General features: G+C 42.7%; 1 protein-coding gene across 3 annotated transcripts in view; it reads left to right on the top strand.

Annotated features, from left to right (window-relative positions):
- The window catches only part of LOC147034884 (calumenin-like), a 31,779-nt gene that overhangs the window by 14,044 nt on the left and 1,923 nt on the right, over positions 1-15,812 (top strand). For all 3 annotated transcript variants that reach the window (XM_085890573.1, XM_085890581.1, XM_085890565.1), the window contains exons 4-6: positions 2,159-2,328; positions 5,411-5,471; positions 7,102-7,301. In XM_085890573.1, the coding sequence (XP_085746699.1) occupies positions 2,159-2,328; positions 5,411-5,471; positions 7,102-7,301 (431 nt within the window). The remainder of the gene's footprint in view (positions 1-2,158; positions 2,329-5,410; positions 5,472-7,101; positions 7,302-15,812) is intronic.

Here is a 15,812-nt window from a genome sequence, read left to right on the forward strand (position 1 = left end):
AACTTCACAGGTATACTCCTCGATCCATGAGAAACGAAATGTTCTCCACCTCTGACGTCATAGGTCACACGGTTTGGCAACCATATTGGATTTACCCAAAAACTTTCAAAAACCATCTTCTCGAGAATGGCTGGACAGGTTGAGAGGAAACTTCACACGCGTTCCCTCGGCCTTAGGGATACCAGGTTGTTAAAAAATAATCAATAGATCACATGGTCTGGCAGCCATCTTGGATTGAATGAAAATCTTAAAATTTCGCTTGAACCGCTTCATCAATCGACGTGAAATGTCAGTTATGATCTTCTAGTCATAGGGAATAGGGAATATATGTTTTAAATTTTCAACCTGATTGGATGCATGGTCTATGGTCTGGCAGCCAGAATTATCTAATATTTTGAATCGGTGTTCAGCAATTTAAATCAAACTTGGTAAGAAGTACGTACACTGATGTAATGACGTGGGTGGAGGCATATCTGGCGACGTCGAAGAGTGCCCTTTTAGTTTCTTTAACTTTTAAAATCTTTATTTTATTTCATTTGAATTATATACTTTAACACTGCAGAACACAATACGCCTTTTTGGCACTTTCAAAAACCTTCCATTTAGCAGTACATGGACAAAATATTACGTCGTCACGACCAATCAAATTTGCTGCTCACAGACCCTGTCCATGTCATCATTTCTCAAGACTGTGTGGCGTAATGTGTTCCATGAACTATCTATTTTGACTGCTATGATTACAATATTTTGATGAACTGTTTATTTATTTATTTATTTATTTTAATTCATTCCCACAAATTAGCACAAAGCACAAAGTGCTGTTGTCTATCAGTTTTAGTCAGTTGTTACTGTATTACTCGTGCGTAACAACCCTAATTGCTTATGAGAACAATGTTAGTGGGGATGGGGGGGGGGAGGGGCAAGTAGATAAAATTTTAATGCAATAATATTTTAAAGGGGTGATGTCCACAGAATGTAGCTTTTATTTGTTTAAAATGTCTTTGGTTGTGTGGACCATGGAATTTTGGTTCTGGCCCGCGATCAAAAATATTTGACGACCCATTCTCTAAGTATAAACTATTCAATATCTCAGCCAGTGTATGCCTACCTTCAGGCTAGCCAATCTTGGTATCCCAAAACGTGAACGCTGAACTGTGAAAGGTCTTAATGATGGTTCAGATGTCATACAGCTATGCAATAAATGAGCTTAGCAAAAGTTAGGCTTGTTTTGTTATTATCTTTCATTGTGGTGATTTAATGTTTTCTATGGTCTCTCAAGTGGCTCATTAACCTCCGCCATCGAAGATCGGAGGTTACTGTTTTCACCCCTTTCTGTTTGTTTGTTTGTTTGTTTGTTTGTGAACAGTATTACGGAAAAACTCCTTGACGGATTTCGACGAAACTTGGTGGGGGGTTAGGTATGGTCCAAGGATCATGCCATTAAATTTTGGACTTGGTCCCCCCCCCCCCAAAAAAAAAATTGTTAGAGAATTTTTTTTTTTTTTGCATTTTTACATGTTTTAAGTGATTTCCAACCCGCCCCCCCCCCAAAAAAAATTTAGAGAATTTTTTTTTTGCATTTCTACATGTTTTAAAGTAATTTCCAACCCCCCCAAAAAAGAGAACATTTTTTTTTTTGCATTTCTACATGTTTTAAGTGATTTTCAACCCCCCCAAAAAAAATTGTTAGAGAAAAAAAAATTTTCGCAACTTTTTTTTCAACAAAATTTCGATTTTTTTTTTTTTTTTGCATTTTTACATGTTTTAAGTGATTTCCAACCCCCCCCCCCCCAAAAAAAAAAAAATGTTGGAGAAAAGAACTATAACTCTGTCAGCATTGTTGACATATTTAATGAATAAGATATAAGGTTCACTTGAGTGACCCAGCAGTATTGGCGGCGGAGGTTTTGCACTTTCCCGAGTGCTCCCCCTCTAGTTTGTGGTGTTTTCATTTCTATATTTTTTTGAGGATTACTTCCCGTGTCATTGCATAGTATTTACAGTGAACAAATTTGTGATTTCTTGAACTTTGATTGTTCTTCCATTTGTCATCTGCTCGGCTACAAATTTATTTTTCTGATAGTATTTATCTTCGCTGTATTACACAATGAAAAATTTAATGTCTTCAATTGATGCCATCCCACTGGTTGAACTACAGACGAGGAGATTGATGAGGATGAGGACGAGCCGTACGAGCAGCTCATCGTCCGCGATGAGCGGCGGTTCAAGACGGCAGACCTCGACAAAGACGGGCATTTGGATAAGGATGAGTTTTCAGCCTTCTTACACCCTGAGGAGTTTGAACAGATGAAAGATCTTGTCATCACGGTAGGGCAGTTAGCTCGGCCATACCAACATTTGTAGTTGGACAAAATTTTCCTTAAGGTACTAGGGGAGCACTGTGATTAACATTTGCCTCCATCTTGGAGACTTGTATTTTAATTGTCAACCTATCTGCAGCCTAAAGTTGTCACCTTTGTTTCTGATGCATTTGTTCCTTGCTTCCCCCTTGTTGCTTCTGTAGCGAGTGGGTATTTGTAGTTTTTATAATTTATGGAAAAACTTTTCGTGATCAAAACAACGCTTGTACAATAATTTGTATATACTTTAACATGAAAAAACAAATATTTACACAACCCAACAATTGTCTTAAAATGGAAAATAAAAGTCCAGTTTTGGTAGAACTAATCATGTCATTTACGTGTTAGTTGTCATGGAGCAGTAAATGAAACTGCTATCTCAAACAAAATATTTGGCATCGTTAGTTTAATTTTTTTTTTTTTTAATCTCATTCTATTTTCATTTTGATTCTTCCTGTGAATATTTTCAGACATCATTTCACATAGGACATCCCAGCATGCAATGGATCAAACATAGGCCGTTGTCTTGACAGAGTCTCAGTGCTTCCCAAGCACTTTCTGGGCAAAGCGTATGCCTGGTTGTTTGCCATTGCCTTCCCAGATGAGAGTCAGGACAGGGATTTGTAACCTGTTGAGGGTATCGGCGATAACTCACTGACTCATCGCCCATCCACCGACTGACCGGTGCTGGCAGAAGGGTCTTCTGGCTTAACATCTTTCCAATGGACGGGGCACGCATCAATGCCTCACCTTCCATGTGAAACACCAGGGTGACAGTTTATAGCTTGGTCGATATTCGAACCCAGGTTCGACAGCTCAAATGCGAGTGAGCACATTTCTAAGCTGTGCTGCCTGCCCTGTACGAACATGAAAAGTGAACAAAGAACAAACCACTCAGATACTTTTTAAATCTCAACATTAAACTGCTCTTGTTTACGGTTGAGTCAGAATCAAACTGATTAGACAGCTCTTCGTTAAAGGGGCTGTTACACCTTGACAAATTAGCCAGCATATGCTGACGTATGAAAAATTTGTCTAAAACGCTGGCATATGTCGAATACGTTATGGGTAAGTTTTGTATGCGTTAAGAGCATGCTGGCATACGTCGTAGTACGCCGAGCTTGTCGACAAATTTTAACATGCTCAAAATTTTTCGACATGCCAGCGTGTGACTCACACATTCCGCATACGCTTGGCCATAAGTTGTAGGCACGTTACGCGATCGTTGACGCATGTCCACACACGTTACTTGTAAGTTACTCAAAGTCGAAACACGTCGAGCTAATGTTTAGCGTACCTGAAACTTATTTCTAACCTATGAGTAACGTGTTGTAGGCACGTTATGCGATCGTTGACACACGTTACCTGTAAGTTACTCATAAGTCGAAACACGTCGTGGTAATTTTTAGCGTACCCGAAACTTATTTCTAACCTATGAGTAACGTGCTTTGAACCTATGAGTAACGTATCTCCAACGCATATTGACGTATGTAGACGTATTTGACGTCTTCTGGACGACCACAGAACTTGCTGAACGTGTTTCTAACTTAGAGCTACCGTATAATGGCGTATTGGCAGCGTTTAGGGGAATTGGTATATAAAAATGGGTTCACACAGGAAGAACCCGTCAGTGTTCCAGACTCCATGGTTTTTTTTTTTGTTTTTTTTTTTCTTTGGCATGACGGTGATATTGACACTTCAATTTCTAGTGCGGTTATAATACAATATAATTAAAAGGCTGCCGCTCAATGATTTAAATCATAACCGCACTAGAAAATGAAGTGTCAACATAACCGTCATACCGAAGAAAAAAAAAAAAACAAAAAAAAAAAACATGGAGTCTGGAACACTGACGGGCTCCTCCTGTGTGAACCCATTTTTATATACCAATTCCCCTAAACGCTGCCAATACGCCATTATACGGTAGCTGTAAGTTAGAAACACGTTCAGTAAGTTCTATGGTCGTCCGGAAGACGTCACATACGTCAATATGCGTTGGAGATACGTTACTCATAGGTTCAAAGCATGTTACTCATAGGTTAGAAATAAGTTTCGGGTACGCTAAACATTACCTCGATGTGTTTCGACTTATGAGTAGCTTACAAGTAACGTGTGTCAACGATCGCATAATGTGCCTACAACTTGTGGCCAGCATATGCGGAACGTGCGAGTCATACGCTGGCATACGTCGAAAAATTTTGAGCATGCTTAAAATTTGTCGACGAGCTCGGCGTACTACGACCTATGCCAGCGTGCTTCAGCGTGCAAATTAACGGTTACAAAACTTACCCATAACGTATTCGACGTGTGCCAGCGTTTTAGACAAATTTTTCATAAGTCTGCATACGCTGGCTAAAACATCAAGGTGTAACGGGGCATGACGGTGATGTTGATACTTCGATTTCTAGTGCGGTTATGATTTGAATCGTCGAGCGGCAGCCTTTTAATAGGCTACGCCACGTGATCGTCGGCGATACGCTGCCGCGCTATGCATACGTTACACTATCGTTGGGCATACATTGTGAACGCCGACAACACGCTAAGCATTCGTTGGTATAAGTTATCTACAAGTTATCGAAACGTTCTGTGTACGTTACTAATACGTTATGCATACGTCCAACTCGTTATGAATACGCCAAAAACTTAAAAAAAAAAAAACAATAGTTCAGCGTACGCCAGCGTTTTACATACATTTTGATACGTTGCCATACGCTGGCAAAAACGTCAAGGTGCGACAGCCCCTTAACTCGAGCACAATAAATATTTATTGAAAATACTTGTGTACTCTAACTTTACATTGCTAATGGTTTTGGGATAACTGTTTGACATGCGTCTCTCATGGGGGTTGAACGACATTTGAAGACCAACAACATGCATTTTCACTTTTATATCATATTTAAACGGTTTTTATTAACGTATTTTATAACGTTTTTCAAGGGAATGATCTTTGAATATTGTTTAAGTAGTAGTAAAATAGTTCTCTGATAAATGCTGAGAACAAACAGGTTGTTTTTCTGAAGCATTGTTTTAGACCCTTTTCTGACTTCTAGGAAACCTTGGAAGACATTGACAAAAATGGTGATGGTGAGATAGATGTAGACGAATACATCGGTGAGTCATTGCTGCTATTACTAGCCCCTAATACTATGTCTGAATTGTTTCTCAAATGCAGAGTTGTGGGAATTGTGGGGTTGGTGGTGGCGGGGAGAGCTGCTGTGCTTGCAAGATGTTAACAAAGAATAACGTGCATCAAAACATACAGGCTTGGAAAAACGTGATCATTCTAACAAAGGCCTGTGCTTTGTTGCTTTAGGCACATAGTACTGCTGTGCTCTGAACTACAGGAGCCAATTATCTACTCCATGTTACTTTTGCTGCACCTCTGCAATCCATGTGTAGTCTTGTTTTGTGCTTGTACCACAGCTGCTTGTTCACCCCTCTAGCCATCTGCCTATGCTGTGAGGTGTTTTGCGTGCACCGCCTTGCATCATAATTACTTGCCAATGTTCGAGCCATCTCGTTGTGCATTCAAGTTGCAATGATGTCAAACCTCACTTCAGTTACGTTCACATATATGTGAGGATATGGATACCAACATAAAGTAGGTTTTTCCTGCACAAACGAGCAAGATGGTACCAGCAATGTTGAGGCGGTAACATTCTCCTCTGGATGATGAGTTTCTAATTATAATATTGAGTGGTTACATGTAAATAAATTCAGAAAAAGAGGAAATCAAAAGGAAGGCGCAGTTGGCAGATACACCGCTTACTCTAAGAGGGATACCATAACATTAGCAATGCAGAACCAGATGTGTATTTTTTGAGCATCTTTGTGCACTGGGAGTCTTGGGTCGTCGAGGAAAGGGTTTCCCCTAAGCCAGCGCTTTAAACTTTTCGGGTCCTTCAGCTCTGATTGGAGAAGAATTGCACGGATGGTTATCGATACTCCATGTGACCTCATTTGAGGCAATTCGCCCTCTGGTGGCATTGCGGATAGGATTTCAGTCTCTACGTGCAAGACAATTCCATATGTGAATGCAGCTTAACTTTTTGAACACTAGCGGCCGCTTTACCAGTCGCTATTCGAACCTCCATATAATACCCTAGCGGATGGATTTTTCTCCCACGGGAGCCCAGGGTGGGGGAGCCGAAAGTCCAAGGATCTTAGGGTTTTAAGGGTTAAAACTGTCATCTCTGGTACATGGAGCGTTGTCAGAGAATATACATTCTGATGGGGTTGCAAAGGTTATTGCCTTATTTGCATACAATTAATTCCATGATACCTACTGTAAGAGTAGGCCAAGAGACAAGTACTTTGAAATATTGATTTGGTAAAATGGAACATGCAAGGTAAGCTCATGTGTGTGTTGCAAATCAAGGAGGTCGGCGGTTCAAATCCTGGGCCAAGTCATACAAAAGACAAAAAATGGTATGTGCTGCTTTCTTGATTGATGATCAGCATTTAAAGGGTTAGAGCACGTACAGTCCCCATAGTTTGGCATCCATTGGGAGGAGGAAATTTCTCCTGAGGAAGTGCCCCGTTGGGCGGTGTGAAAAGCGGCACCATTGTTGTGATGTTGTTGGTACCCAGAGTACCTCGGGAAGTGACTACTACCCCCAAACTGTGCGTGCATGCATGCATGCGCACACGTGTTCACGCACGTGTACACAATTGTTGGCAACTATATTGGTTCATTCTCTTCTTGGATATTATTCAAACTGACCAATTCTTGTGCATACAGGTGACATGTACAACCCAGAAGATGACTACGAGGAGCCAGATTGGTTAAACTCTGAGCGACAGCAGTTTTCAGAGTTCAGGGACAAAAACAAAGATGGCAAAATGGATCGGGATGAGGTCGCCGCCTGGATTCTGCCCTCGGATTATGACCATGCTGATTCTGAGGCGAAGCACCTGCTTTTTGAGTCTGATACAAATAAGGTTGAGTATAATTTTCAGTAAACTTCCCAGCATAGTAATAATGATAAATGTATCCAATTTTGACTGCACAAAATGAATGTTTAAGTTGGTGAGGTGCCCTGTGATGACTGCTTTCTTATGTCGCTTTCCAAACATTTGGCCACATTAATAATAATTCCCCCCCCCCCAAACATCCGAGTGTTTTTTGTTTGAATGTATTGCTGTTGCTCTAAAATATTAACCAAAGATGTAGTGTTTTTTTTGTCTGAGTGTGTGTTTGTGAAGTGCTGACAAAAGTCTTTATGGGATGGAATGAGTTGGGCGATTTACGTTTGCAACCGCAGCACAAGTCGGCACGTGGATTTGGAACCTATGCAAGATACAGGCACATAAACTGCTTACTTTATGCCAGTTTTTTAATGATGTGGGTGGTGAGTGTTCGCTCATTTAACATCCTTATCAAAGGGAGGAATAGCCTGTAGAGCACTAGAATGATGGATTGTATTCTGACTCCATTCCATGAGGAACAAGAACTGCACGAGGTGGAGCGCACACCCCACCTGGCTGAACAGTTTAAATTTTTCATGCCACTTGTAGGCTGGATTTTCTCCCAGACTTTAACCAAAATCGAATCGGCTTGTTCTTGTCATCTAACAAACTCATCCACCTAATTTTTGTCGTAATCCGGCCACAACATTTTGAAATCTCGTGCTATGTATCATTTTCTCTTATTGGTGAAGAATTGCTTAAAACTTCGAGTATCCAGATCTTCACCATAATCGAATCCATTCATACTTTGCACACACCCAACTTGTCCACTAAGTTTCGTCCGAATCCGTCCACAACCTTTTGAGATATTCTGTCTGCTCACTAAAAAAAACTGACAGACGGACAGAGGTGTTCCGGTTTTTTTTGTTCAAACACTTCCGGTTCCGGTTTTGAGCGGCAAGAGGTCTCCTTCGGGGCTCCCTGCTGATGTTCTCAAAGTTAAGTTCCGGTTGTTATTTGTCCCGTTTTAACTGTTTAATTTTCTCACCTACATGTTAATGTGTGTTCCGAGTTCGGTTTTGTTTCAAAAATCGTGCTATTTTGTGAGTATTTATGTCGACGTTCTTACTTGGTGTTTGAGGCCTAGTCCTAGGCTTGAGGCCTACCGGTTCCACTCGGTGTTCGATCGTTTTTTTTTTTGTTGTTGTTTGTTTTTTCTCCCCATTACCTTCAATTTCTATCCTCCCCATTACCTTCAATTTTCATCCTCCCCACTTTCCAAACATCCCCCATTCTCCCAACTAATCTCTTTCTTATCTCAAAAAAAAAAAAAAAAAAAAAAAATACCCAACAACAACAACAACAACAACACGCTCACCTTCTCCCGATTCTGCTACTTCTTCTTCCTCTTAACTTCCTCCTCGTCTTCCTCGATTTCTTTTTTTTTTTTACACTTCCATGACCTAATCTGTTGAACTCTCTCATACATTAATATTAACAACAAAAACGATCTCATAATGCTTCATCTTCCTCTCTCACACATGTGGTACTCTTTACTGTTTCACAATGCACTACTCTTCTGCTATTTTAACAGACTGCTCTCATTTCGACCTCTCCTTCATTCCTTGCCTAAAAAATCCAACTATTACAGCGCTTCTTCTCTCCATGCTCTGAATTCGCCTTCATTGCATCCATCAAGAATTGTGTTAAATCGCATCTCTGACCTAAAACTTTTAAAAACCACAGTTTTCCATGGATGCTCGCTTTCCATCAACCATTCTTTTTTTCCAACTTCAGTGCCAACTCACGCCCCTCACCCCTCACTCTCACTCTCAAAGCAAGCATCCCACTCTTCTCCCTCCAAGCCTCCCTCTCACCTCTTTCAAAAATTCCCCCTCACCTTTCTCCCACCTTTCATCCCCCTCACTCTTCCTTCTCTAAGTTGCCCCCCTCTCATCCAACAACCTGCCTCCCTCCACTGCCCTCTCACCTCCATCTCTTCACTCCACCTCCTCAAATCCTCAACTGCCATCTTCCTTGTCTCTTGTCCCCCCTCTCTCCCCGCACCACAGAGCCTTTTCTCCTCCTCATTCGGCCCCCTCCCCTCGCCATTCTGCAATTCCCCACCCTCCTTCCACAACCCTCCTTACCTCCCCCCTCGTCCCTCGTCCTACCCTCCCCCGCCCCTCCACCTCATGCACCCAAAGCCTCCTCCCCTACCTCTTCATTAAAAGTGTGGACCTCAAATATCCGGGGCCTTCGCTCAAACCTTTCAGATCTTTCCCTACAGGTTGCCACTGACAAACCAGACATTATCTGCCTAACAGAAACTTTCCTCTCCCAAGACGTGTCTGACTCCCAAGTATCTCTCCCTGGTTACTCCTTCTTACGGTATGACAGACCTGAGCCTCGTCCTGGTGGAGGTGTTGCTCTCTTCATCAAAGACTCTATTCCTCACTCTCCCTGCACTGCTCTCACTCCCCACACCCCCAGGAATACCTCTGGCTTCGGCTTCCCCTCCACTCCCACCTCATGTTTATATGTGTACTGTACCGTCCACCGAACAGTGATGACTCCATCTACACCTCACTCTCCGAAAACATGGACCATCTTCTATCTTCTCATCCAAACTCTCTCTTCCTCTTATGTGGCGACTTCAATTGTCATCACGCCAGTTGGCTAGGTGTGGGTACCTCTCTCACCTGCCATGGGACATCAGCAAAAGCTTTCTGTGACTCATTGGGACTGACTCAATCGGTCAACTTCCTGACGCGGATCTCAACCAATGGTACTCCATCTCTTCTGGATCTGATTTTGACAAATTTCCCTGACAATATCTGCTGCTCTTCCTTCGCTCCAATTGGTTCTTCTGACCACGTCCTTGTTAAAGTGGACATCTCTCTGGCTGTTATCAGAGAACCACCTCACCGCCGTCGAGTCTGGCATTTCACTCAAGCCGACTGGCAGGGTCTCCGAGCAGCCATCAAACTTACAGACTGGTCTCCTATCACTACTTTCTCAAACATCAACTCATCCTGGGAATTCTTTCAAAGAAACTTGCTCTCCCTCATGCACAGATTTATCCCCTCTCGTGTTCAGTTGTCTTACCCTTCCTCCCGCCCTTGGTTTACTGAAGCTTGTGGCGAGGCAGTTGTCCTGAAACAACTTGCCTTTGCCTCATGGAAAGCAAACCCAACTGAGGGCAATCTCAGTTCTTTCCACAAAGCTCGGAACAAGTGTGTATCTACCCTCAGGAGAGCCAGAAAACAACATCTTTCTCATCTCAAGTCTGAACTCTCAAACCTCTCTCCCTCGTCAAAATCCTGGTGGCGTTTAATCAAATCTGTTTCTGGTGTATGTTCCCCCTCCATCCCCTCCCTTACCTCAAATGGCCGCACTGCTGATTCCACACGTGATAAAGCTGAATGTCTAAACTCGGTGTTTGCAGCTAAATCTTGTGTCCCAAACCCATCACTATCTCTACCCACTTTACCCAGTCGCACCCAACTGTCCCTGTACTCTGTATCCTTTTCTCCTGACAAGGTGGAGAGCTTGCTTTCAAACCTCGAGTCAGATTCTGCAACCGGTCCAGACGGCATCAGCCCACGTGTCCTCAAAGCCTGCTCTTCTGCTCTTGCTCACCCTCTCTCTGTTCTATTCACCCTCTCATTTTCCCAAGGTCATCTGCCATCTACTTGGAAATCTGCTAACATCACTGCCCTGCATAAAAAAGGTGCAAAAACAGATCCCTGTAACTACAGACCAATCAGCCTTCTCCCAATCATCAGCAAGGTTATGGAATCCATCATCGCTTCAGACATGAAATCCTTCCTCTTCTCCAATGGCTTGATTTCCAATCATCAATTTGGTTTCAGACCAGGTCACTCTACCCTGGATATGCTGCTACTGCTCTCCCATCAATGGATGGAGGTCCTCAATGCCAGACAGGAAATCCGAGCCGTATCCCTGGACATATCACGTGCTTTTGACACAGTCTGGCACCCTGCACTACTCACCAAACTCTCTTCCCATGGTATTCAAGGCCATCTCCACTCATGGCTCGCAGACTTCCTCTCCTGTCGCAGTCAACGTGTGGCCCTAAATGGAGTTCTTTCATCCCCTCTTCCTGTGCAGGCTGGAGTTCCTCAAGGTAGCGTTCTGGGCCCTGTTCTTTTTCTGGTTTTCATTAATGATCTCTCGGACTCTCTGGAAAATCCTCTATTTCTCTTTGCCGATGACTCCACCCTCTGCCGTACCATCTGTCATACCTCAGACCGGCAAGCAGCAGCTTCTTCGCTCACTGCAGATCTGGATAAAATCACAAACTGGTCCAACACGTGGAACATGTCTTTCAATCCACACAAATCTCACACTCTCACGATGTCTCTTCGAAAGGACCGTTTAGAAAACCCCCCCATCCACTTTCTCAACAATCCTCTGGAAGAAGTCTTTTCTTTCAAGCTTCTGGGTCTCACTATCTGCCATGACCTTTCCTGGGAAAGTCACATTTCCAACCTTGCCTCAAAAGCCAGTCGCCGACTGGGAATCCTCCGTCGTGCAAAGTCCTTCCTCGGCCCTCTTGAGCTCCTGACTACTTACAAAGCTTTTGTCCGTAGCCTGATGGAGTACTGCTCTCCCCTCTGGGCTGGTGCTCCTGCCTCCCACCTTTCTCGGCTTCACGCTGTCGAAACCAGGGCTTTTAAGATCATTGGCATCTCCCGCAATGAAGCTGAGTCTTTGGGCCTCTCACTCAATCACCGCAGGTTGGTCGGTGGTCTTTCTGTCTTCTACCGACTCCTCTCCAGCCTTGCCCCCCTGCTCTCTCTGCGATTTGTCCCAACCACATTTCCACAGGGCGCTCAAGGTCCGCCAACAACCCCCTTCTGGTAAAACTACCAAAATCACGAATCACTGCTCATCTTCACTCTTTCATTCCTCTTTTTCCCGCCTTTGGAATAAACTTCCTCACTCTATTCTTTCCCATTCTTCCCTCCAGGCTTTCAAAACAGCTGTTCACCACCACCTCTTATCTTCCCCCATCCAAATCCTCGATCTTTTCTACCCCGATAATCCACCCAAGCCCACTTCCTTCAATTCTCCTGCTTTCCTTCCTGAAAGTCCCTGTAATGTCCATCTTCTCTTCGCCATGTTCCCCGTCCCATCCCCATCCCTCTCCCTTCCACAGTTCACCTAATGTGTCTGTTCCCCACTGTTTTGTCCCTTCCACTCCCGCCCCTCTTGTCTCATGCCTCCTTGCTGTGAGTTGTGTGTTAGCTCTCATACGAGCCTCGACCAAGGTATACAAAAAAAAAAAAAAAAAAAAAAAAAAAAAAAAAAAAAAAAAAAAAGTGAAAACATAACCTTGACCTCCTTAGGTGGCAGAGGTAACTGACCTATTTTGATTGCTTGAACTCTCGAAGTTTAGAGAGTGCAACGCAAGCTCATTCTGCCTCATCCCCAGACGTGCGACGTCATGCAATTTGGCTAGCTAACACCTCTCACTCCATCCCTCTTCCCCCACTATCTTCTACCTCAGTGGCACAGTTTAAATGGGGAGGGTGTAGGGTTGGAGGTCGATCTCTTTGACTTGGTGCTAATTTCAATTGAACGAGTTATTTTTCCGCTCAACACATTATTTTACACTTGCACTTGGTCTCTCACTGCTTCCCTGTTGCACTGCATGATGCATATATTTTTTGCAAAGCGGAATTCCTTTTCATTGTGAAAGACAATCCGAAGAGCTCGTGAAGAAGTGTTCACATTGAAACGCTAATTTATTGATTTGAAATTTAATTCGTTGTCTTCAGATCCGGTGGCATAAATAAGTCGCCTCATCATTCGTACTCGTGTTCAGCACAAAAGCTTTGCTGATAACCACGCCCAAGTAATTGCTGACGCCTAATACCATAGCTCATACTGGAATGTCACAGTCTGGATTAAAGTCGGGTTTCATCTTCCTTGAGTGAAGCCATACGTTTGCAAATCTTTATTCCCCAATCATAAAACCAAAAGAAAGGATAACACATTCTGATGCGGTATTCTGCAAGCAGGGTACTGCACCATCGAGTAAGCCGTTCTTTCAGAGGAAATGTGAATCTGATTGTGCCATCTGCCTTTATCTGGTTGATGGATGTTAAAAGACTACTCGTCACAAAAGTTGTTTGTCAGTCATACCTCTAAAAACGAGCAGGTGATGGTCAGTCGGTGTTCTGGCCAGGCTGTTGTTACACCGCTTTGTCGATGCACATATCTGAGCCTCAGTGAATTTATAACTGTCAGACCAATTAATCAAATCGCAGCCAAATATGTCTTTGCTTGACAGCAAGACAATCACAAATTCACTGTCTATTAAGTCTCTCCTGATAGGACAGTGTGAGGATTGTACCTGTTGTAGTGTTTGTTTCTACAATTGGTGGCCCCAGTTTTTAATGTCACCCCAGAGTTTATTAGAACCCTTGGTTGAATGTGTTTTTATCCCCCGCCACGTGGCGGAAGGGGGATATTGTTGTCACCCAGGTCGTCCGTCCGTCCGTCCGTCCGGCTGGGCGTCAACATTTATAGCTGTGAGTGTGATAACTCATAAACTGTTCGCCATATCGATTTGAAATTTGGGTCACACATGTACCACCTGAAAAGGAAGAACCCTATTGATTTTTGGCGTGGCCGGATCCAAGATGGCCGACTGAGGCTGCCATCTTGAAAAAATTTTTTGTAATAAATGGAAAACCGCTTATCTGATTTCAATTATTTTTGGTTACTACGTTCCTTACCCCTGGGGAACTTTTTCCAACATGGTTTCGGCCCGCTCGGGCATCCAATATGGCCGCCAGGCAGCCATGTTGAAAAAAGACGTTATCGCGCTCGAAAGACATGATGACCAAATGGAATCTTGTTTCCAATTCACCTCCCTCATTATCTGGAATATGTATGACCTTTTTCAATGATGGGGGATTCCCCATCTCTGATGGGTATGTTTTATTTTTATTTTTTGTTTGTTTTATTTTTATTTTTCTGCCAACGTCCAAGCTGTATCTCGGATCCGGCTCGGACTTTTGTAATGAAATTTTGCATCAATAATGGGAATTAAAAAGTATGCGGGTTGATATTTATATTTTTGATCATGACTTGATTGTGGACAATTTCACATTTTTCACCATAACTTGACCAAGGTTTGTCTGATCAGATGAAATTGGCCTGTAGATGGCCTAGAGGGTAAGGTGCATTTAAGCTTAATGTACATCACACCCCTCTCAGTCAAAGGTCAAGGTCAAATCGAGATGTGAATAAAATGCATTTATTGTTTTTTTTTTGCCAATGTGTAATCTCAGACGGCTTGACCTTTCAGGATGTCCTTGCGTCATCATAGCCGAGCTGCACTGAAATTGTGCACATGATATTTGATCTGTCCTTGACCTACTTTTTTTGAATTGTGACATGACCTGAAACACTTTTTTGATCATAACTTGAATAATTTTCCTCCGATTTTTCATGATGTGCAGTCGTGTTTTATTGATGTATTGTAGATTGGACACATTGTTAATTTACGTTCTATACCTAAATGTTGAAGGTCAAGTTCACATGGCCATCATTGGATCGTGGGTGCTGAGGGAGGCTTTTACCCTTGGTGATCAATTTGTGATTGCAGATGTCTAGTTTTTTTAATTGCAGGCATGGATACACCAATCTAACTGGTGGGCTATAGCCCACAGCTCCCTCCACGCTCTTTGGCGAATCAGCTAAGTTGGATCCAACTTGTGTGACATTGCTGCATTTGTGCCACCCAAACTCCCTTCCCCATTTTTTTTTTTTATTAGGGATGTCAATTATCAATGCACCAAGTAATCTCATTTGGGGAAAAGCACGAAGGCCAAATGGTTCAAACATGTGAGGAATACTTGACTTTGTCTCGGCAAGTGCCAGTCTGTATTTAATTGGCAGACATTTTGAATGATAAGTTTCAACCACCAGAAGTTGACAAAGGAATGGTAACCACCATGAGATGAAACATTATAATTAAGGTTAACTTTTCAGGCATCAGTCGTTCGACGGAGCTTTCAAGTCTTGATTAAAACCTCTCGTATGAAATGAAACCCACAGTTTATACAAAAAAAACATTATGGTAAGTTGTTTCCCAATTCGACTTGGAATCTCAAACTGCTGAAAGACTAAATCCTGATTGTGCGTGTGCGTATGCATGCACATATACTGTGGAACCCTCGACATTCGCAGACTCCATGTATCTGTGGTTTATAAAATGTGACCTGCCTCTACGTTCGTGCTTTGCGCATTCACAATTTTTATTTATTTAATTATTTTTACACTTCAGGACTAGTCTCCTATATCCACTGCCAATGATATTAATTCAGCCTAGGAATTCTTCCACAGAAACCTGCTTTCTCATGCGCAGAATCATTCCATCTATTCTTCTATCATCATACCCATCCTCCTGCTCTTGGTATTCTGAATCCTGTGGTGAGGCTGTTGCTTTATAACAACTAGCATTCTCCTCCTGGAAGGCAAATCCAATGAAAGGTAAGCACAGAT

This window comes from Eptatretus burgeri, chromosome 1 (assembly GCF_056783735.1).
Source record: "Eptatretus burgeri isolate ZD-2024b chromosome 1, Ebu_testis_v1, whole genome shotgun sequence".
Lineage (NCBI taxonomy): Eukaryota > Metazoa > Chordata > Myxini > Myxiniformes > Myxinidae > Eptatretus > Eptatretus burgeri.